Genomic DNA, 23,333 nt, shown 5'->3' on the forward strand with positions numbered 1-23,333 from the left:
TGGCGAGCACCAGGAAATGTGTCAACGGGCACCATGGCATCCACAGACACCATGCTGGGGACACCTGATATATATTCTTCTGCCCCTTGTGGCATTCATGTTACAGGGAGGGAGGGATAAAAATGTGAGAAATAAATAAATAAATAAATAACAAATATAAGAGAAGTCCAGTTTAGGCCTTGGGTGAAGATGGTCCGCAAATCTTATTTCTGTGGGCAAATAAGGTATGCACCAGACTACGATTTCCAGAACTCTTTCCTGAGGGAAGAAGAAGAAGAGATTGGATTTATACCCTGCCCTTCACTCGGAGTCTCAGAGCAGCTTACAATCTCTTCCCTTCTCCTCCCCACAACAGACACCCTGTGAGGTGCGTGAGGCTGAGAGAGCTCTTTCAAGAACTGCTCTTGAGAGAACAGCTCTGAAAGAATTGTGACTGACCTAAGGTGACCCAGCTGTCTGTCTGTGGAGAAGTGGGGAATCAAACCCGGTTTTCCAGATTAGAATTCACCATTCTTAACCACTACACCAAACTGGAGGAGCCCTTAATGTTAAACTAGTTCTCAAAGTGGTTTCATGTACGAAGCTTAAATTGGACTGTTTTCTGTGAGTAACATGAATGATCTCCATGGGGTGGAATATATATTCAGGTTTTTTAAAAATATTTTTTGGTATTTTGTGTGTGTGTTTGTGTGTAGGTGTGTGTGTGTGTGTGTGCCTGGAAGTCATGGCTGACTTCCGGCGGCCCCTAGTGGGGCTTGGACATTTCAGAGAGGTGGCTTGCTATTGTCTACCATTGTGTCCCAGCCCTGGTATTCCTTGGAGGTCTCCCATCCAAGTACTTGCCTGGGTTGGCCCTGCTTAGCTTCCAAGATCTGACGAGATTGGGCTTGCCTGGGCTATCCAGGTCAGGGCCATATCCAGTTTTTAAATGTCTCTCGTCCACTTTCTGTTCCACGTGCATGGTGCAATTGAGCATAATGGAAGTACCTTGCCTATAGTTCAAACGCTGAAGTAAGTTACTGTAATGTATTGAGCTTGAGATCCATCACAAAGGCGGGCTAGGATCCTAGAAGCGCACCAGTAGGAACGCTTGGATCCTAAAATAGCTCAATAGGGTTACCTGGAAAGGTAACCTGGTGTAAATAGCCTATCACGGGGAGTGGGGCGTGTTTTGGGTGTGACTTTATCTTTGTTCTCACTGCTGAATCACTTGAGTGATTCGTTGAGTGATCAGCTCATAGTTTATTAACTATGAGCTGATCACTCAACGCGTCTGAACCCAGTACACTTCAGTTACGTTTTCCTCTTTGTCCTGACAGGTTCTTCACGAGGGGCAGTTCTCTAAGGTATGGCAGGGGACATTCGGTCAGCATCCTGTAGCCATTAAGACCTTTCCTCATTCTTGCTACCGGGAGTTTGCGTCTGAGTGGGCTGTGCACAGCCTTCCACTGATGAGCCATGACAATGTGGTACAGCTTGTGGCTGCTGGGTGCGGAGGGCCAGACAAAGAACAAGGTGGTCTCCTCCTGGTGCTGACCCTGTACCCATTGGTGAGTGCTGTGCGCAGGAAGCGCTGAAATGACTCGAGTTATACGCAAATTGATTATGTGCACATGTGGCAAATATGGAAGTTATTGTTTACTTGTGTGTGTCTGATTTCATGACATTGTCAGTTGTATGCAGCGTCAGGTGTATGTGTATCTTAAAGGTAAAGGTAAAGGTTCCCTTGCTCGAAAGCCAGTCGAGTCCCACTCTAGGGTTGCGGTGCTCATCTCCGTTTCCAAGCCAAAGAGCCAGCGCTGTCCGAAGACGTTTCTGTGGTCATGTGGCCGGCATGACTAAACACCAAGGCGCATGGAACGCTGTTACCTTCCCACCAAAGTGGTACCTATTTATCTACTTGCAATTTCTTGCTTTCAAACTGCTAGGTTGGCAGGAGCTGGAACTAGAGACGGGAGCTCACTCCGTCATGCGGCAACTCGGGTCTCAAACTGCTGAACTACTGACCTTCCACAGCCTGCAGTTCAGCGTCTTAACCACTTGAGCTTATATACCCACAATTTGGCCAGAGAATGTGGAATCCCTAGACACAAAATTCAGCACCACTGGCTTCTTGGCTGCTCATGCATGTATTTGTGTGTGTGTTTGTGTGATTAGAAAGCTCCCAGCCTTTAAGACAGTGACGAAAATATGTAAAATGACTGTAGCTAATGAAGGGCTTTCAGGGCCACCTCCTCTGAAATTGTTTCCCAACCCAGACTCCTAAATTCCCCTAATCATGTTCCATTCCCTTCCTTTCTTCTATTACCCAGTGCCATGCACAAACATCCAAATTCTTTGAAAACCTGCATCGCCGAAGCAGAATATACAATAATCCTGTGAATTTGCTTAGTATGCATGATTTATTCTGCTTCCTAGATTGTACATTTTGCAGAACACATTTCAGGACCAGAAACAAACAAACAAACCTTGCAATACAACCCTGAAAAAGAGTAACTCCTTCTTAAGCCCAGAATGACTTCAATGGACTCAGAATGGGGTAGAACAAAGTGGCAACTTTAAGACTAACAAAGTTTAATTCTGGGTATAAGCTTTTGTGTACATGAATACTTCATCAGATAGAATGGGGTAATTATGTTTACGACTGCCCCGTGATTTGCTGAATGTACCTAACCAGAACAATGAGAAGTGTTATTGGAAGTAGTTCTGGAGGAATGTTGGCAAGAACCCTGTAGACAATCACAGAGCAAAGGTGAGTCATCTAGAAGAAGAGAAGAGATTGGATTTATACCCCACCCTTCACTACCTGAAGAAGTCTCAGCGTGGTTTACAATCCCTTTCCCTTCCTCTCCTCTCCCCTCCCCACAACAGACACCCTGTGACGTAGGTGGGGCTGAGAGAGCTCTCTCGAGAACTGCTCTTGAGAGAACAGCTCTGAGAGAACTTGTGACTGACCCAAGGTAACACCAGCAACTGCATGTGGAGGAGTGGGGAATCAAACCCAGTTCTCCCAGATTAGAGTCCACACTCCTAACCACTGCACCAAACTGACTCCCTAAAATAAAGCAGTCAAGGAACTGCAGTCCCAGCTAAGAACTGGTTCTCACAGATGAGGGGGAACACCTGTGTAGACTGTACCAGTTCCTCTGGAGAAAATGGCTGCATTGGAGGGTGGGCTCTATGGCATTATATCCTGCTCCTTCCCCAAACCCTGCCCTACCCAAGCTCCACCCCACCAAAAATCCAGGAATTTCCCAAGCCAGAGTTGGCAACCATATATAGACATACAAAATAAAATTCTGCACAGAGGAAGCAAGGTGCCAAGAAGTGTTTAAGTCTAGTAGCTGAATTGTCTTTCCAGGGGTCCTTGCGGCATTTCCTCATTCAGCATGTTTGCTCCTGGGATGTTGCTATCCGGCTAGGATCATCCCTCGCCAAAGGCCTTGCTTTCTTACATGGGGAGCAGTGGAAGGAAGGTACGTTACAAGTGGGTCCACGGATGCCTCTTTCCCCACACTCTCTGCTAGATTATGTTCACCCATTTAAGTGTCCTCCCCGCTTTTTGGTATTTGGTGTGTGTGTGTGTGTGTGTGTGTGTGTGTGTGTGTGTGTGTGTGTGTGTGTGTGCATGCCTGGATGTCATGGTGACTTCTGGCGACCCCAAGTGGGGCTAGGACTTTTCAGAGAGGTGGCTTGATATTGTCTACTTCTGCATCCCAGCCCTGGTATTCCTTGGAGGTCTCCCTTCCAAGAACTTGCCAGGGTCGGCCCTGCTTAGCTTCCAAGTTCTGACAAGATCGGGCTTGCCTGGGCTATCCAGGTCAGGGCTAAGTGTCCCCTTTATGCCCTTGACCAAGCAGTCTTTGGGGGAAGGGATACCACCTCTTGCCTGGGAAATTCCTGGAGACTGGAGAATAGTGCTTCTGGAGGCAGGGACTTCACCTAGAATCTGTGGCATACCATAGAGCCTGATTTCTAAAGCTGCTGTTTTCTCCAGGGGCACCGATCTGTAATCTGTAGATCTCACACCCATTGTCATCAGCTCTGATGGGCAGCGACTCTCTGAGATCTCAAGCGGTGTTTTCCCACAGCCCTGCTAACAAAGATCTTCTAAAGTGGAGATGCTACGCAGGGCCAGTTACGGGGGGTGTTCAGGGGCTCCCTCACCTCCTCTGACCGCCTACAGGCCCCCAGCTCATTCCTTCCTTGCAGCCCACCTCTACTCCTCCCCATCTGCCTAGATGTCCTCCTTCAGCTTGTTCCTGAGCCTTCCCATGACCTTTCTCCAATCGGTACTGAGTGCAGATGGGAACACCACGACTATGCCCACCAGGAGTGCTGTCACTCCTGCATGCGAGTGGGGGACTCCGTGACTAGGGTTGCCAGGTCTGGGTTGGAAAATACCTGGAGACTTTGGGGGTGGGTCCAGGAGAGGGTGGGGTTTGGGGAGGGGAGGAGCCTCAGCATGGTACAATGCCATAGAGTCCACCCTTCAAAGCAGCCATTTTCTCCAGGAGAGCTGATCTCTGTCAGCTGGAGATCAGTGACAAAAGCGGGAGATCCCCAGGCCCCACCTGGAGGCTGGCAACCCTGTCAGTGACAGTGGGTGCGCCCAGAAACCCTGGGCCCCAGCAACTGTCCCACCTCAGGGTACACTGATACCAGTCCTGATGCTAAGGCCCTTCAGCATACGAGCCAGTTTGGTATAGTGGTTAAGTGTGCGGACTCTAATCTGGGAGAACCGGGTTTGATTCCCCACTCCTCCACTTGCACCTGCTGATGTGACCTTGGGTCAGTCAGAAGCTCTGGCACAGCTGTTCTTGAAAAAGAGCAGTTTCTGTCAGAGCTCTCAGCCCCACCCACCTCACAGGGTGTCTGTTGTGGGGAGGGGAAGAGAAAGGAGTTTGTAAGCCGCTCTGAGACTCCAAGTGAAGGGCGGGGTATAAATCCAATCTCTTCTTCCCTCTTCTTCTTCTCTTCCTTCTGTTTGGTGCCAGGTCTGCACAAACCCGGGGTTGCACACCGAGACCTGAGCAGCCAGAATGTGCTGGTTCAGGAGGACAGGACTTGTGTCATCAGTGATTTTGGCCTTGCCATGACTTTGCCTATGGGCCACGAGGGATGGAGAGGGCCCCCCGCAGAAGGCGTCGTCCGCAAGGTACCTGCATCATGATCAGGTCGAGTGAAATGGTTGGAGACGAGTAACTCTGGGTTTGTTCATGGTCAGAATAAGTGCACAGCAATGTCCTTGCGCTACCAAGTTTGCAGCGGGGTGTACCACCAGTCACAGCTGGCCCGACAATACTACTGTGCCATTTCTTTCACTGCTAGGAGCAGAACTAGCTTCTCGTATCAGGCAGGTAATGATGTGTTTCCCACGATCCTTGCCCCTCCTCTGCCCATCTCCAGGCCTCTGCTTGCACTTCCCTTTCCACCCACCTACACATTCCCCAGGCCTCCTGGTCTCAAGCCCTGCCACCACCTGCCCTTTCACTGACACTGTGGGTGGGTGCATGTAGCTGGGAGTGCTGTTTAATGGCCACCAGAAGTGCCACCTCCACTGTGTACCACCTGCATGCCCTTCCTTGGTGGCTCAGGGCAGCCTATTCAGCCAAGAGCACAGAGGACACTGGAGGAGGGCTTATGAGTGGAGGATAAGGGTTGCCAACCCCAGGTGGCACCTGGAGATCTCCTGCTATTCCACTTGATGTCCAGACAACCAAGATCAGTTCCCCTGGAGGAAGTGGCTGCTTTGGAGGGTGGGCAGTGGACTCTGTGGCAGTATACACTACTGAGGGGTCCCCAAACCCTTCCCTCTCCAGACTCCACCCACAAACGTCTCCAGGTATTTCCCGACCCAGAGCTGGCAACCCTAGTGGAGGGGGAAGGGCATGTGGGTGGGTGGCAGGGGAGGAATATGGGCCAGGCGGTCGTCAGTGGCTGCAGGCTCTGGTAGACCTCTTGGACTCTGAGAGCTGCTCCACCTCTGATGGCCAGTGCCTGCATTCTCAGGGGCCACAATGACCTCTAGGTAGTCTCTGGTGAGCAGAAAGTGTATTCTGATACACAAATTAATCTCTTCATTCAAGGCTGGCGCTGATATAAAAGTGGTGTCAATAACAGCTTCAGAATTATGACGTGCTAGCATAGCATTGCATATAGTTCTGTGTGCTTACGTATGTTATATCAAATAACAAATGATGGGCGTCCAGTGTGGATTAAAAATGGCTGTCGATGATATGTTTCTGAGAATGTACAGTAATCTCTAGGTTTGTGAAAAAATTATAACATGTTATAGAAATAATACGGGGGTTTAAATCACTTCCCAAGTCATTCCCAAGTAACATCTGCACATTGGAAGACACCTCATGAACAAAACCATGCCAAAACAGGGGCAAAACAGGTCAGAACAGCTGGAGGGGGGTAGGGAACCAGTTGACTGGGCAAGTTGGCATTGGGGAGGGAGGGAATTGGTGGGCTGGGGAAGAGGAGGGAAATGGATAATTGGGTGGATAAGGGAGAAGGAAAGGAGGAAATTGAGGGATTAGGCAGAGTAAGAGGGGAGAAAGTAGGGGCCAGGATTTCCCCTCTGAAAAGTACTGGGTTCGCTGCATGGAGGACTCGGACGATGACATGCATATGCACACATTTATTGTACTTAACATCAGACTAACTAACGGCCTGACAAGGCCAACTATATACATACCCACCTAGCACCCCCTAGTCCCATTGGAGGGTTTGAATTTCCCACCAAAGTGGCTATTGGTTGGTGCTGGGGGAACTAGGATCCTAGGTTCCTGTTGTTCAGGGGAGCCAAGCTCCTGACTGTGCCGTGGACCCCTGGTGGCGGTCCGCGTACATAACACCCTCCCTCCACGAACCCCCCCTTAAAATACATAAAATTCAAGAGAGATGCAGTATCAAAAGATGAAATATCTCTATTTCTTACAATTTGAAAACACTGTTCTTTTTCAAGTGAACACCCTTGACCCTACCTAGATGAAAACTCAGTCAGGCCCAGATAAAATCACCTCATAGGCTCCCTCCAAAGTGCTAGCTCTGGCTCAGAGCTGGCTGAGTGCTCAAGAAAGGGGCTCCTTGTCCCCTTTCATGGCTTAGGAAAGAAGAGGGGGAAATAGGACAATGTCCTTAATTTATTTAGGCAACAAAATTTTTGCAATTTATTTTGTTTATATGTTGTCCTCTCTTTAAGAAGCTCAGGGCAGCATGTGTGAAGCTTGCTGTGTTTTTCCCCTCACAACCTCCCCATGAGGTAGGCTACTTTGAGAGAAACTGACAGGCCCAAACCACCTTTGATGCCAAGCAAGAATTTGAACCTGGGCTTCTTCCGTGTGAGAATAGTATTTAGGGTTGGCTTGACAAATTATTAGATATTTGGGGGAGGGGTGCTTGTGGAGGGGGAATTAAGGGATATATTTGTTTATTTATATTTATTTAATTCATTTGTACCCTGCCTTTCTCCTCAATAGTGGCTTATATCATTCTCCTCTCCTCCACTTTATCCTCACATCAATCCTGTGAGGTAGGTTAGGCTGAGAGAGGGTGAATGACCCAAGGTATCCTAGCAAGCTTCTATGGCAGAGTGGGGATTTGAACCCAGGTCTCCCAGATTCTAGTCCAACAGTCTTAACCACTACACCACACTAGAATCTATGGTATACCACAGATTTTGGGGCTGCCGTTTCCTCTAGGGGGACTGCCGTTTCCTCTAGGGGGAGCAGGAAAATTGCATATCTAATTTGTGTCATTCACATTCTTCCTAGGCCGGGGCCCCACGCTACACTGCTCCCGAGATTCTGGATGAGAGCTTGAATCTGCAGGACTTGGGCTCAGCACTGAAGCAGGCTGATGTCTACTCCATGGCCCTGGTGCTGTGGGAAACCCTGACGAGATGCTCCATCCTCTTCCCAGGTGAGCAAGGAAGAGAGGGCAAGAGGGAGAGGGCGGGTCACCTGAATCTCTAATATCAGCGCCCCCACCCTTCACCCCTGCCTTGCCTTGGGAAGGGGCGAGGCATATATTACATCTGCCACAAATTACATCTCACACTTGGATGTTGTTGTGAGCCTGCATGGAGTAACCAAGGAAGGGGTTAACTGACAGAGAAATTCCTCACCACCAAAGCACAACATGAGATCCTTCAACTCTGAGTCCAGTGGAGCAGCTCCCTTATACTGAATGCCATCATAATCACCCTATAGCGACGATTGCTGAGATTCATCGGAATGGTTACAAATTACAATACAGAAAGTTTATTGATGGCTCTTTTAAAATATTTCCCAACCCCACGTGTATGGGTAGACTTTCCACATGCCCACTGGGGAACGCAAGATGTCCTGCTGGCAGCTCCCATTGTCCCCCGGCACTCTGGCAGCTGGCATGAAGAAAAAAAATCTCTGTTGGGTGATGACATGACATTACTTCTGGGGGAAAACCAGAAATGGTATTGCATCACTCTAGGAATCACTGGAAACTCAATGGTTTTACCACAGAGTTTCCTGCAATTCCTTGAGAGGTGTGACTTCACTACCGGGCTTTCTGAGTGCCTCCCCCGTCCTCTCCTGCAGACTGCCACTGGTTGCCAGCCACTGGCTGGCAAACCTATGTATGGGAGTGAGGCAAATTGGGATTGGAGAATGCACCACTCATGACATGTATTCCCCAGCCTAATTTCACATGCACAACCCTCCAGGCTATTATAAGTGAGCCTCAAGTACACTAATTTCCCCTCCTCTGTGTTTTCCTTTTTCCCCTCTGTAACTGCAGTTAAGCTGCCGTTGACATGTCATGCCACCTAGAGGGCAAAGACCAAGCTCAGTCCAGTTGTCCTGTCTGTTGTGCTTTTAATATTTACAAATCCATATTTTGCTACAAACCTGGGGACTCCCCAAGTATGTAGAAGCACCCACCTTTCCTTGCAATATAAAAAAGCAAAGGACCATCAGGTAAGGTGTTTTCCACATGGAGATGGCCTGGCGTAGCTGCCCCTTTGCTGCTGCAGGTGCAGGTAAAGGGCAGCAGCAAAAGGGCGACCCTGTGGAAAGGTCTCCCATGGTTTCCCTGCCCCAGTTCCCAATGGCAGCCATTCCCCCATACCACCAGGGGACTTTAAAAAACAAAAAACAAATCTGCAATAGGCATATTGCTATCATATATCTAAATCTGGACTGGGACATAGAGTGTGGATCAAAAAATCCATGGAATGGAGCCAGAGATTGGCTGGGAACATACCTCTACAAATCTGAGGGAAGTCCCAGGCTGCAGAAAAATTTGCTTAACCCCCCCCCCCCCAAACATTAAGAGACTGAAAGAGACATGGAAGGGGCGTGATATTGCCAACATTGCCACATCACAAGTTTCTCGCCCTTGAGGTTGCCCTGAGTAAAAAGGTAAAGGTAAAGGTTCCCTTGCTCGAAAGCCAGTCGAATCCGACTCTAGGGTTGCGGTGCTCATCGCCGTTTCCAAGCCGAAGAGCCAGCGCTGTCGGAAGACGTTTCCGTGGTCTTTTGGCCGGCATGACTAAACACCAAGGCACACGGAACGCTGTTACCTTCCCACCAAAGTGGTCCCTATTTATCTACTTGCAATTTCTTGCTTTCGAACTGCTAGGTTGGCAGGAGCTGGAACTAGAGACGGGAGCTCCCTCCGTCATGCGGCACCCGGGTCTCGAACTGCTGAACTACTGACCTTCCACAGCCTGCAGTTCAGCGTCTTAACCACTTGAGCCACCGCAGCTCCTGAGTGCCTTGTAGGAAAAACCAGATCAAAGTATAATAAATATGAGCAAATGTGTAGTTTATGCCAGAGTGCTCGTGTTTCATAAAAGGAACACCCCTTGCTCCAAAAGAGAACAGACAATTTCCTGTCTTTTGCAGAGAATGCCCTGGTTCACTTGTTAAAAGTCTGCCAATCTCCAGGTAGGGCCTGCAGTCCTCCCAGAATTTCGACTGATTTCTAGTCTAGATAACAGAGATCAGTTTCCTTGGAGGTCAGCACTGGAGAGCAGACTCTATGGCATCCCGCATCCCATCCCCACAATCCGCATTCCCCAGGTACAATCTCCAAATGTCCAGGAATTTTTCCAGCCAGGGTTGGTAACCCTGAAGTTCTACTTGAGATCTTAATAGTACAGATAAAAATACTACCGTTCTTGAAATGGTGGTGATGGTGGGGATTAGATTGCCACCTGGTGGGAGTTTAGGAGATACGCTGTTGATGGAAAAACAAATCAAATAGTAAAGTGTGCCCTCGAGTTGACCCTATGAACTCCCCCCCTAGGGTTGCCAACTCTGGGTTGGAAAATACCTGGAAGTTTGGGGGGGGTGTAGGCTGGGGAGGTGAGGGGAACTCAGCCGTTATAATTCTAAAGAGCCCGCCTGCCAAAGCTTCCATTTTCTCCAGGGGAACAGATCTGTGTCGTCTGGAGATCAATTGTAATACCAAGAGACCTCCAGCTCCCACCTGGAGGTTGGCAGCACTATGACACACACTGATTTTTTTTTTAAAAGAACCTCTGTGCATAATTTGTTGTGTATAATTGATTACTGCAGTTCACTCTATCTAGGCTTACCCTTGAGTCTGATCAGAATTTATAGCTGGTGCAAAATGCAGTGGTGCGCCTGCTGACAGTGATTCCTGTATGGGCTCACATTCGGCAGGTGCTCCGCCAACTGCACTGGCTACTAGTTGAGTTCTGGATTAGGTTCAAGGTGCTGCTAATAACCTTCATAGCCTTACACAGCTTGGGACCAACATATCTGAGGGACCACCTCTTCCCGTATATGCTCCGAAGAGTGTTACGCTCTATGGAGCAACATCTCCTTGGGATCCTTGGCCTGAAAGACATCCATCTTGCCTTGACTTGGGCCAGGGCTTTCTCTGCCTGGCGGTACATACTCCACATTGAGATCAGGGCCTTACAGGACCATCTTCAATTCCTCAGGGCCTGTAAGATGGAGCTGTTCCACCAGGCCTTTGGCTGAGGCAGCAGCCGTCTATGTATGGCCTCCCTGAGGTTTGTATCACCCATCCAATAACTGCTGGCTATCATTCATCTGTTACCAACAAGCCAGGGAACCTCTCGCAACCAGCCAGTCTCTGTCCTGGGGTTGTGACCACCATTTTAATATACATTACGATGTTTTAACAATTTTTAATTATATTTATTATCAGGGCTTTTTTTGTAGAAAAAGCCCAGCAGGAACTCATTAGCATAATATGCCACACCCAACAGCAGAAACTCATTAGCATATTATGCCACACCCCTGACAGAGCAGCTTATTAGCATATTAGGCCACACCTCCATGTTACCAGAACTGTGGTCATCCAACCACACCCACCTTTTGCTTCTTATTCTGTTTACCTTGTTTGTTGTCAAAACCAAGGGCTTTTTTTGTAGCAGGAACCCCTTTGCATGTTAGGCCACACCCCCTAATGTAGCCAATCCTAAGGGGTTTCTGCTGTTGGGTGTGGCCTATTATGCTAATGAGTTCCTCCTGGGCGTGGCCAACTCAGGAGCCAGCCGGAACGCCGTTCCTGTGCGTTCCTGCCCAAAAATAGCCCTGTTTATTATATTAATGAAATTTTGTTACCTGCCCTGAGCCCGCTTGCGGGAAGGGTGGGCTATAAATATGAAAAAAATAAATAACACAGACATCATTATGAATGGAGTTTTCATATATTTCAGTAAGGCAAAGTTATGTCTGAGCGATTGTCCATCAGTCTTGCCCTCAGTTTTCAATGGGAGCCAGTTAAATGTATTTGCTTAAAACCTTAGATCAGGAGTCCCCAACATTTCTGATCCCGTGGGATGTCTGGAATTCTGACACAAGGTGCTGAGCACAATCACAAAATGGCTGCGCTAGGAAGTGGAAACACACACACCCAAGATGCCCGTGTGCTGGGAAACATGGTGGGGGGGGGTTAAAAATACACTGGGAAAGAGGTGAGAAAGAGTAAAATAACACTATGGTGGTGGCTAGCACTGAAACAATGTTATTTTAATTTGCGTAGCCAATCAGATCTTTTGTGGCAAATCATAAGCCCTGCTGGGCAAGAGCCCCAATTGGCCCCACCCACTTTCTAAAAACACTTGAGGGGCACCAAGAAAGGTGTTGGTGGGCATCATGGTGTCCATGCAGGCAGGACGTTGGAGGGGGGACCGCTGCTTTAGGTCATCATAAAATCATGTACAAAATGTTCAATGGTAATGTTAGAACCTATGAGATACTCAGGATTAACTAGTTTCAATTCATTTATTAGCTTATTTTAAATGAGCTCATATTTGCTCGTTTATACATCATGAGCCTCTAAAAATACACATACCAAGCTTCTTACGGGGAGCTTAAATGAGGTGGTCACCTCTACAAGAAACAGCTGTCGGCTGGAGTATACTAAGTTCTGATTTGTTCCAACTGCTGTTGAGTAGCAGCATGGTGCAGCCATTTGAGGTTGGGCTAGAAATGAGGAAACCCAGAGGTCATTTCAGGGGGATCGCGGGGGCCCGGGTGAGGTACGGGGGGCGGGGCACATGACGAAGCCCCGCCCCCTGCTTCCGGCCGCCCCACTTCCAGCCCTCATTCAGCCAGGAGGAGGCAGGAGAAGAGGGAGGGTAAGTTGCTTCCTCCCTGCCTCTCCCCACCCCTGCCTGCCTGGGGCCAGGGAGGGCCTTTGCGGGGCTTCCTTGCACTCCCGCCGGCCTTGCAGGTCCACCACCAGGCCCCTCATGGGGCTCGGCAGTGGAGCTGCAAGGCCGGCAGCGGCGGCCCGGTCCGTTGGGGGCGGGGTGTGTGGCCTTATGACACACTTCCGGTGATGTCAGGGGGTGTGGCATATGCTAAGGAGTTATGCTAATGAGTTCCCCTAGCTCTTTTTCTACGAAACGACCCCTGAGGAAACCCAAATACTCCATCTTTTGGCCAACACCATTCTCTTTCTCTCACAGTCTAAGTGTGTCAATTGGTTGTCCTAAGGAATAAAATGGAGGAAAGGAGAACAAATATGCCCCTTGGAGGAGGGGTGGGATAAAAATGCTATAAATAAGGGCACGTGTTTCTCCAAAGCAAACAGAAAGCAATTCATCTTTTCAAAATCCACTTGCTTAGTAAGTGATCTCTCTAGCAAATCTCTCTCAAGGAGTCTATGTAGGGAACATTATAAGATATAGTGAGCTAAATTCTCTGGTGTCTCTTGATCACATACACATAGTTGTCAGTCTACTAAGACTTTTTGTATTTGCCATTGAAATAAGTTGAGGGCATTGTCTGAATTCATTAAGTACATCCTTTGTGAGCAGCATGTAAGATCTTTAAAATATCCTTGTTATGATCCATGTTGGAAAAGAACGGTATCAGTGAGAGATTGTGAGTCTCAAGCATAGATTCCCCCCACACACACACACACTATCTCTGGGTCTGCTATAGCCATGCAGATTATAATGTTGAAGAAGGCTTTCCTGACACTTTTAACCCAGCTTTTCTCAGCAGCCTCCTCCAGCAGACATTGGGTACTGATTCTCTGCTTTCTCTTTGTAACTTGAACTGGTACAATAGGCCGCTCCATGCCCCTCTTCGCTTAATGGAAGGGAGACCAGGCCGCTTCCTGTATTAACAGTGTAGCAGATAAGCCAGGCAGAGCAGGTTTTATATTTTCTCTAAGGGGTTAATGTCAATCAAACTACATGTTGTTCCATATTTTGAGCGATCTTCTTGCTAACATAGATGTTAGTTGTGGAGATCACTAGCTAACCTCTTCCGTCCTGAGAAAAAAATCCGAACAGCCAGAGAGGTAACAAATGCCATTGCAATATTGTTCCCTTTTAAGAAGAGACGTTCACTTAAAACTTTCAGAGAAATGGAGAGCCTGCTTAACTCAAATCATTCAGTAATGGCCCAGGGTCATCTGATGAAATTCATGGCTGAGTAGGAATTTGTACATGCGTGTCCTCAGCTACTTATTATGCCCCAGAATGAATCAGAGGAGGACTAATCCAACAATCCCCAATGGGTTTCTAAGCACCTGCTTACTTCTTCTCCAGAACATCTCTTCTTCAAAGCAAATAACAAAACGTGACTATCTTCCACCTCACTGGAATGGGAAATTCTTCAGAAAACCCCAGGAGCAGTGTTTCCTCTAAGCTGAGTTGGTGTGAGCTAGCTCATAGTGTTTAAGCCTCCAGCTCACACGTTTTTGTTTTCCCCCGGAAAAAGGATGGCTGGCTCCAGAGCAAACTAATTGATGCAGTAGCCAGATCCCTCGCTCACAACTTTCATGCCAGTCGCTCACAAAGGAGAATTTTTGCTCACAAGACTCCAGAGCTTAGAGGGAACATTGCCCAGGAGGTATCACTTATATCACTTATATGGGTCTTCAGGGAATGCCCACTCACAAATAGCTGCCCCCAAGATAGGAGGATGCCTTGCTTGGGACCTCCCAACCTTTTGTAATTATACCCCTTGGCAGCCATTTTGTTACTGGTCCCTCTACCATGGCAGCCATTTTGTGGTGCTGTCCATTACTCTTGCTCAAAAAACTGGCCATAGAATTCCCGAGGTTGGGGACTCCATAATTCATCAGATTAAAAATTGGAAAAATTAAAGGCTCTTGGAGGGCTATGTTGGTAAAAACCTTTCCTGACCTACTTCCTCCACTGCAGTAGGGTTCTCTTCCCCCATCCAGTTCCTGTAGCTCCTGTCTCTCTCCTGTCTGAGTCCATCATCTACCATTTCCTTGCCCAGCAATACCGCAGGCAGGGGTCATTTTGTAGAAAAAGAGGTGCAGGGGCTCATTAGCATAACTCTTATTTGCATATGCCACACCCCCTGACATGACTGGAACTGTGTCGGAAGGCAACACCCACCACTCAGGCTCTGCTGGACTGTTTTGGATTGCTAGCTATTGGGGGGGGGGGGGGGGGGCGGAGCTCTTCCCGCCCGGGGGGGGGGAGACGTGCAGATCTGTCCTCGCAGAGGAGGGAGAGCTTGTAGCTGAATAAAACTTGGTCTTAAAGGTGCCACTGGACTACTTTGGGCCAGGGGGCTGGGGGGGGGGGCGCTCTGCAACTTACCTGGCTGCTTCTTGCTCCAACAGAGGGCTGCTGGGAGGGCACTGACAGAGGGCTGCTCTGACTTACCAGGCTGCATCTCTCGAATCTCCAGGAGTTTCTCAACCCGGAGCTGGCAATCCTAGTCAATGAGCTACTTCATATGCTTCCCACATGGAGGCCAAAGATCACTTCTGCTTCGCCTCACTCATCGGTGTGACAGCTGTCATATCTAAAAGCCACTCCATCCATGGTTTAATTTAACCACATGTATTCCCCACCACCTGCGGTGCTGGGATACACATTCCTCACAGTGTTCAGACTGAGCACATCGAAAGCAGCTTTCAGACACAATGCCTGCTGTATGGAAGTAATTTAGCAGCCTCCATGTGGGGGTGTAAATGTTGAAACAGGCCCTATTTTACAGCATTGCCGTATACATTGAATGGATGTGTAGGTATGCCAACTCTAGGTTGGGAAACTCCTGGAGATTTGGGGGTGGTGCCTCGGGAAGGAACTCAGCAGGGATTTGATACCCTAGAGTCCACCCACCAAAGCTTCAAGTGAACTGATCTGCAGGCCCCACCTGATTGCTGAGAAGTCTGTCAGGACATGCGAGTCACAAGAATTCTGTTTCTCTAACTTCACTTATTTCTACCTCTTCAGAAAGTGGCACCCCTGATTTCCAGCTAGCCTATGACGCAGAGTTGGGCAGCAGCCCTACGTACAGCGAACTGAGGAGGCTGGCTGCTGAGGAAAGAGGAAGGCCGGCTATTCCACCTGCTTGGAGAAGAATGGGACAGGTAAACAAGAATCTGGAAAAGGACGGCTGCAGAGAACGGGAAGAAATGTTCTGCCATCCCAAGGGGTGGTATTCAGAACTCACAGCCATTAGACATTTGACATGGGAAAAAATGAACCTGATTTTCATGGCTTAAAGCAAAACTGACAAAGCACATAAAACGTTTGATTAGTCTGCCTGCCGACATGCCCACACCCAGCTATGTCAGTCTCTTGTGGCACAATGAAGGCCTAAAAACACCAGGGGGGAAAACCTTAGTGGAGGTTGGGAACCCTTAGCCTACTGCTAAAACTGACTGGGTGCCACTGCGTTCATGGAGGTCAGCTAGGGTTACCAACCTCCAGTTGGTCTGCAAGCAACTAAGTAACACCATGCACAAAACATGCACTGAATATTCATTAGAATATACTGGTCCAATATCATATAGCATGTGAAATTTCAAACAATATCAAGTTTCACAAACAATTACTCAAAGGTACAAGATTTTCACAAGGAAAGAACCAATTATCAATGGACCCAATGCTCAAGATAAATTACTCTGGAAAGCAGCAGGAACGCAGTCTATTCTCTCTTTAGTCAAATAGGTTCCATTGATAATCTGAGACCTGGAAGAAGGCTATGAAACATGCAGGAAACGCATGTTGTCGCTGATTGCATCTCTGTTATCTGTTGAAGTGTTATCATTGGACTGCACTGTCCGTGTTTGTATATTGGGAGTAATAAAAGAAGATTTTGACTGCTTTTGCAAACTTTGGAATAAGTGTGATCGTTTAGGACTATGGATCTTTCCTTGTGAAAATCTTGTATCTTTGAGTAATTTTTTGTGAAACTTGATTTTTTAAAAAATTGCATATGCTATATGATATTGGAACAGTATGTTCTAATAATTAATATCCTGTGAATGTTTTGTCTATGGTGTTGCTTTGTTGCTTGCAATCTCTCTACACCGTGTTTTCCCTGTTTGGTTTGTAACCTCCAGTTGGTGGCTGGAGATCTCCCACTATAACAACTGATCCCCTGGCAACAGAGATTGGTTTCCCTGGAGGAAATGGCTGCTGTGGAAGGTGGACTCTATGGCATTATACCCCACTAAAGTCCTTCCCCTCCCTAAACCCCACCCTCCTCAGGCTCCACCCCCCCAAGTCTCCAGGTATTTTCCAACCTGGAGCTGGCAACCTTAGGGTCAGCATTCTGTGTATTTGAGGTCATCGATTCTCAGCATAGATCCTGGCATCTGCAGTGGCACTTTCCACCCCTATGAATTGTTCCTTGACAGTTTTTTCTGGTCTTTCCCTTAGGTTTCTGTCGACCTTCAAGAGCTTCTGGAGGACTGCTGGGACCCAGATCCAGAAGCTCGCTTGCAAGCTGATTGTGCCCAACAGAGGCTGGAGAGGCTGGGTGCTGCAGATGTGGCGAAAGAGTGCTGTTGAACCCCAAGTATTATCATACCGTACATTTTGCTTGCCTGGACATCAGTGGGAAGGATGTGTGTCTTAGTCCTGTGCATCCTATGTGCCTCTGCCCACTTAATCAACTTGAAGTAATACTGAGTATAAACCACTGCTAGGGATATATATTCCAATGCAGCTGATGAAGTCAGCTCTGACTCCCAAAAGCTTAAGCTGGAATAAATTTTGTTTGCCACCAGGTTCCTGTTTTGTTGTGCATGCTCTCTTCCACTAATGGATCCTTGCTGGCACCTTCCCTCTTTGCCCCCTCTAGCATTTCTTAGTCTTTTCATTGCTTCTGGAACCTCTTCTTGGAAACACAATTCTAAAAAAATGTTTAAAAGTTAATGAGGAGCACTTGGGGGGGCATGATGTCGCTTGCGTGTTCCTTGGCCAGCTCACCCCGCAGTGCCCCAGTCTCTGATCCAGTGAAGAATGTTAAAAGATGGTTGCTTCAAGGCCATCATTCAGCACTAGGAACCAAAAGCAAGACTCAAAAAAGAACTGAGGAAGTTGGTGACATGTCTAAAGTTTGGAAACTGCTTTAAAGTTGAGGTAAGTCCATAGTGCATGAAAATAATATTGTTTCAACGAATCCCGTGTGATTCTCCTTCGTTTCCCTCTTGAGAGTTCCAGCACCTCTTTTTCTTGAAAAAAAGCCCTTCAATGGGGTATAATGTTGTAGAGTCTGCCTTCCAAAGAGGTCATTTTCTCCAAGTGAACTGATCTCTGGTCCCGATCAGACGGGTCTTTACATCCGCCCCAGGCACGGATGCCTGATGGATTTAAAGGGAATGATCAGACAGCGACATCCGGGAAAGGTGCCGCTTCCATGACAAGCACGTTTAGCCTCGCCAGGGAGCCGTACTTAAAAGATACTGGTGAAAATCCGGTACTTTTGATTGCCGAAGGGGCCAATGGTGGACTTTCTCCATCTGATTTTTCCAGTGTGCATTCAACCTGTCGGGATGGTCTGCTCCAAACCATCCTGAACAGCCGCCATTTAAAAAAAAATCTTAGTGATATGCGCATAAACATGTAAATGCACGACAGCCGCAGAGCTCCACTCAAATGTTCCGGACAATTTCATGTTTCTGAATGGCCCGTGAACTGCATTAATTGAAATGGTACCTAGAGGGAGGTACTACTGGCGGTGCTTTAACCATTCTATTCCACGCATGGATGGAAAAACAAGTACACGTTGAGGCACAGATGCGCATGCACAAACAGAATTTTTTTAAAAACCTGAACGTGTGGCTCCTTCAGGTGGACGCCGTCTAGACAATCCACTGCAGAGTACTTGCGCGGTAAGAGAAGCTCTCTGGTCGTGCAAGGCTGGATAAAACTGATCTGGATCAAATGAGAGCCGGGCCAATGGCGGGATTAGCTGCCCATCTGAACGCATCCTCTGTCCCCCTGGAGGTCAGTTGTCATTGCAGATCTTCAATGCAACCAAGGGCACAGCAATCAGAAAGCACCAAAATAAAGGAATTGCTGCAGTTAGTTCACAAATTTACAGGAAAATGACAGAAATTTTCATGATGTTTAAATCCCAAAATTCTTCTTTTAATCAACAGGTCAGAAGATGATGACGAACATCTCGAGTTTCCAGAGTTCGTTTCGAGGTCTTTATCAAAATTGGCCCAAAATCACCCTGCAAACTTCCACCGTGGAGGGGAGATTCTAACCTGGGTCGCTTAGATCCTGTTCTAATATTCGAACAACTACACCATGCTGGTTGTTTTGAGGCCTAGTATCTAGGTTCATCTTCTTGGGAATGAGAAACCTGGCTCTCCAAATTCTTGGGCTCCTAATCCAATTGCTGATGAGCATAGCAGCATTGCCGGGGGGGGGGGGATCAGGCAAAAAAAAACCCGATCTCTGCCTCAAATGGCTGATGAATGCAGTTGCTGCTTTCTGAAGAGGGCTTTGTGCATATCGCCCAGGCAAGCTGGGTGATCAAGAGGAGCTCTGTATGTGCAATCCATTCATGGCTCCTCATCCAGTGGGGGAGATGAACAGTGAAGTCGGCTTCCCCATGTCCGTGAAGGGGGGGGGGGGGGAATCAGGCAAAAAAAACCCCGATCTCTGCCTCAAATGGCTGATGAATGCAGTTGCTGCTTTCTGAAGAGGGCTTTGTGCATATCGCCCAGGCAAGCTGGGTGATCAAGAGGAGCTCTGTATGTGCAATCCATTCATGGCTCCTCATCCAGTGGGGGAGATGAACAGTGAAGTTGGCTTCCCCATGTCCGTGATCTCTTGCTGGATCAACAGTGCTGATATTTTGCCTGCCTTTAATTTTGAAAGGTATTGACCCTTCCCTGAACACATCTCTACAACCATAGAGGCTACATCCTTGCTTTTGAAATAATTTTGGGGATTTTTAATTATATTGGGGTGTTGATGTTTCTTGCAGTCATGTGGAATATTAGTAAAGGTAAAGGTTCCCTTGCTCGAAAGCCAGTCGAATCCGACTCTAGGGTTGCGGTGCTCATCTCCGTTTCAAAGCCGAAGAGCCAGCGCTGTCCGAAGAAGTTTCCATGGTCATGTGGCAGGCATGACTAAACACCAAGGCGCACGGAATGCTGTTACCTTCCCACCGAAGTGGTACCTATTTATCTACTTGCAATTTCTTGCTTTCGAACTGCTAGGTTGGCAGGAGCTGGAACTAGAGACGGGAGCTCACTCCATCATGCGGCACCCGGGTCTCGAACTGCTGAACTACTGACCTTCCACAGCCTGCAGTTCAGCGTCTTAACCACTTGAGCCACCGCAGCTCCGTTATTGTATTGGTCAGACCCAATAGGTGGCTATGCCATGCCTTGTGCACCATCATTCCACACACTGTTCATTTTTCCCAGAGGGGTGGACAACAGCACAAGTTTTGGTTGTTTTCCAGGCTGCAGTGCGGTGTGTCAACTTTGGGTTTTTTTTAAACTAACCATACCTCATACGGTAAGAATCAGTGTGGTTTAATGGATGGAGGAATTAGACTTTGGCCAGAGAGACCTGGTTCAAATCCCCACACAAGCAAAAACTGCACCTAACTTCTTTGGGTTGTTTATGAATAAATTAGGATATCCCTCGATATATATGGCCCTGAGCTCCTTTGAGAGATATGAACGGGATAAAACAAAGATCCATTATGCTCTGCTCCAAGCCCACAGGAGGGAATCAAACAGAGCACAAAGTTCTGCTGCTCAGCTAGGCTCCCTCTTTGACCTTCAGCTGTCGAGGAGAATTGCATTCTTTGCAGTCTCATCAGAGAAGGGGCGGGGTGAGTTTCTATATCCTGCACCAGGCTATTTGGCTGGACGCCAGGAGCAACCAGAAATGCAAGGCCTGGATCTTTGGCACAGGTGTTTACACAGGGAGCGGACTCTGTTCTCTGGACTGGAGCCTGACCAGAAAAAGTAGGGTCCTTTTTTTACTTAGTGAGTGAATTAAATCCTGCCACCTAACGTAAGTTTTACTTAACACAAAGCTGTGTGTGAGGTATTGTTCAAGAGCTGCTGTAAGAACACTGGTTTATACTCAGTGTTACTTCAAGTTGATTAAGTGGGCAGAGGCACGTAGGCTGCACGCTGGCCCGTAGCTAACATGGGGTCCACGGGGCCTGGCCCCCTAGTGTTTCCTATGGGCCCCCCTCCTCCCCGGGCGGACCCCTAAGGGCTTCAACTTGCCACCTGCATTGTACTTTGATTTAATTAGCTGGGGGCCCCCCAGGCCCCCTCCCCCAAAATTCCCTAGCTACGGGGTTGGCTGCACGGGACCAAGACACACATCCTTCCCACTGTGATGACATTCAGACCAGATCCTATAGCAAAGCTGTGCCTGGAAGGACTTTCCCTAAGGGCCCCTGTGGCCCTGGCCTAAAGGCAAAAGAAGTCTTGGCCTGATGTCCAGGCAAGCGAGAATGTATGGCCTGATAATACTTGGGGCTCAACAGCACTCTTCTGTCACATCTGCAGAGCAGTTTGGATGTGCAATATGATCTGATCGAAGCAGGTTGTGTCACCTGGAAAGGGGTTGCTGAAGTATACCTTGTACCATGTCTTGCTCAAGCAGAAACCCCAGATGGGACAAAGTCACGTTCACTTAGCACAAGGGGCTACTTAGAACATAAGAACATAAGAGGCGCCAATGTTGGATCAGGCCAAAGGCCCATCCAGTCCAACACTCGGTGTCTCACAGTGGCCAGAAATACCAGTGCCATCAGGAGGTCCACCAGTGGGGCCAGGACATTAGAAGCCCTGACATTCTTGTGCTTCCACTTGCACAAGCAGAAATGTTCAGTGGGATCCAACTCTGTGGATGTAAAAAGAACATCATTCAACTGCAATTGTGGTGAGATGAGGGGCGGGGGGAGGAGATGCCCTGACAGTCATGGTGACGGAAAGTGGTCCAGGCATCTTTGTGGCTAGGAAGAAGGGGCAAAGATGCTCTTTGCCAGATACAGAGCATCCTTTCCCAGCTGGGAGGGATAACACACCAGTCCTTTGATGTGTTAATACCTCTTGATTGAAGGGTACAGGTTTGCCAGGCTGGAGCCCCAAGGCTTAGCGCCCAGATTGGCTGAAGACCCCAGAGCACACATGGGGTAGGGTCTGAAAAGGGGTCCTATTTGGGGCTTCTTCTTGGTTTGAGCTGGTGGGAGGCTGACTTCTTGCCGAGAACTCCTTGGAGTGGGTGTTTTGCCATGAAGGATGACAGAGGGGAATGAGAGAGTTGCAGATACACCGGGATAGGGGCAGCCTGCAGCTACCCAAATCAGATGCGACCTGGATTTGTAAGTGCTTCAGTTAGCACTTGTCTTTTTGTTTATTTTCCTTAGTGTGCTTCAGTCCCGGCCTTTGCAATACCCTGAGTTTGTGCCTTGTAGAAATAAAGTTCTGTTTAACTTGAGAGGGTCTGTACAAGTCCTTACCCACCTGCCTGGCTCCTTCGGCATGCTACAACTGAGTATATCCCCAAGAGGTTGGCTTCGGGCAGCCACATGAGGGCGAGGCTGGATTTTACCCGAAGTGGTGGTGGCAAACGAAAGGGGGGGGGGGGAACAGTGGCTAGTCTTGCTCCACGATGTGACAGAGATCATGATAATAATGTTGGGCAATCAGTCTTTTATTTATTTATGATGACATCATCAAATCAAGCATTTCCACCCCAAGGGGGACAGCCACTAAGGTGGAACAAGGAATAATATATATGGTAATGTCATGGTAGATGGTTCCAAAGCTACATGGTACAGAAAGGTGGGGAGTCTGAAATGGGGTTGCCTTTTTTGGTGGCAGACTACATTTATAGTTAGCTCAAGTTCTCTCCCAAGACAGAATTTTTCATTCTCTTCAGATGCAGGATTTGGGTTATTAATCTTCAGGTGGTACCATTCTACAAGAATTACAACTGATCTCCAGTCTACAGAGAGCAGTTTCTCTAGAGAAAGTGGCAGCTTCAGAAGGTGGACTATATGGTATACTAGGAGAAACAGAAGTCCTCATATCCCCACTGAACCCCCTCCCTGAATTCTGCCCTCCATAAGCACTGCCCCCCAAATCTCCAGGGATTTCTCGCCAGAGATGGCAACCGTATGATTGCCCACTGCCACTCGTAACTGAAAGCTGCCCCATGTTGTCTCTAAGGGATGTGCCTTAACACAGTGAGATGACAGGCAGCGGACCTAGCAGGAGTAATCCCAACCACTGTTCCCTCTAAGCTGAGTTAGTGTGAGGTAGCTCACAGTTTTTTAGCCTCTGGCTCATATATTTTTGTCCTAGCTCAGGATGGGATGGCTCCAGAGCAGGCTAATCTATGCAGCAGCCAAATGACTTGCTCACAACTGTAATGCCAGTAGCTCACAAAGTAGAATTTTTGCTCACAAGACTCCACAGCTTAGAGGGAACACTGACCAACACTTCTTTCCCCACCCCATAGATGTGCTCTGGGACTGTCCATACAGGGATTCTATTGTTCCTTAATATGAGGAGTGATCAGGAGTTGCGTTTTCTTTCAAATCAAGCCAAAT

The 23,333-nt window shown here is 48.1% G+C and overlaps 1 protein-coding gene across 1 annotated transcript in view; it reads left to right on the plus strand.

The window, feature by feature from the left end:
* Positions 1-17,293, plus strand: part of AMHR2 (anti-Mullerian hormone receptor type II) — a 30,971-nt gene extending 13,678 nt beyond the window's left edge. The window contains exons 4-9 of the mRNA XM_015422208.1: positions 1,320-1,550; positions 3,362-3,476; positions 4,998-5,158; positions 7,785-7,932; positions 15,728-15,864; positions 17,162-17,293. Of these exons, the coding sequence (XP_015277694.1) occupies positions 1,320-1,550; positions 3,362-3,476; positions 4,998-5,158; positions 7,785-7,932; positions 15,728-15,864; positions 17,162-17,293 (924 nt within the window). The remainder of the gene's footprint in view (positions 1-1,319; positions 1,551-3,361; positions 3,477-4,997; positions 5,159-7,784; positions 7,933-15,727; positions 15,865-17,161) is intronic.
* The last annotated feature ends 6,040 nt before the right edge of the window (positions 17,294-23,333 follow it).

Source organism: Gekko japonicus, unplaced genomic scaffold (assembly GCF_001447785.1).
Source record: "Gekko japonicus isolate JY-2015 unplaced genomic scaffold, Gekko_japonicus_V1.1 scaffold459, whole genome shotgun sequence".
Taxonomy (NCBI): Eukaryota; Metazoa; Chordata; class Lepidosauria; order Squamata; family Gekkonidae; genus Gekko; species Gekko japonicus.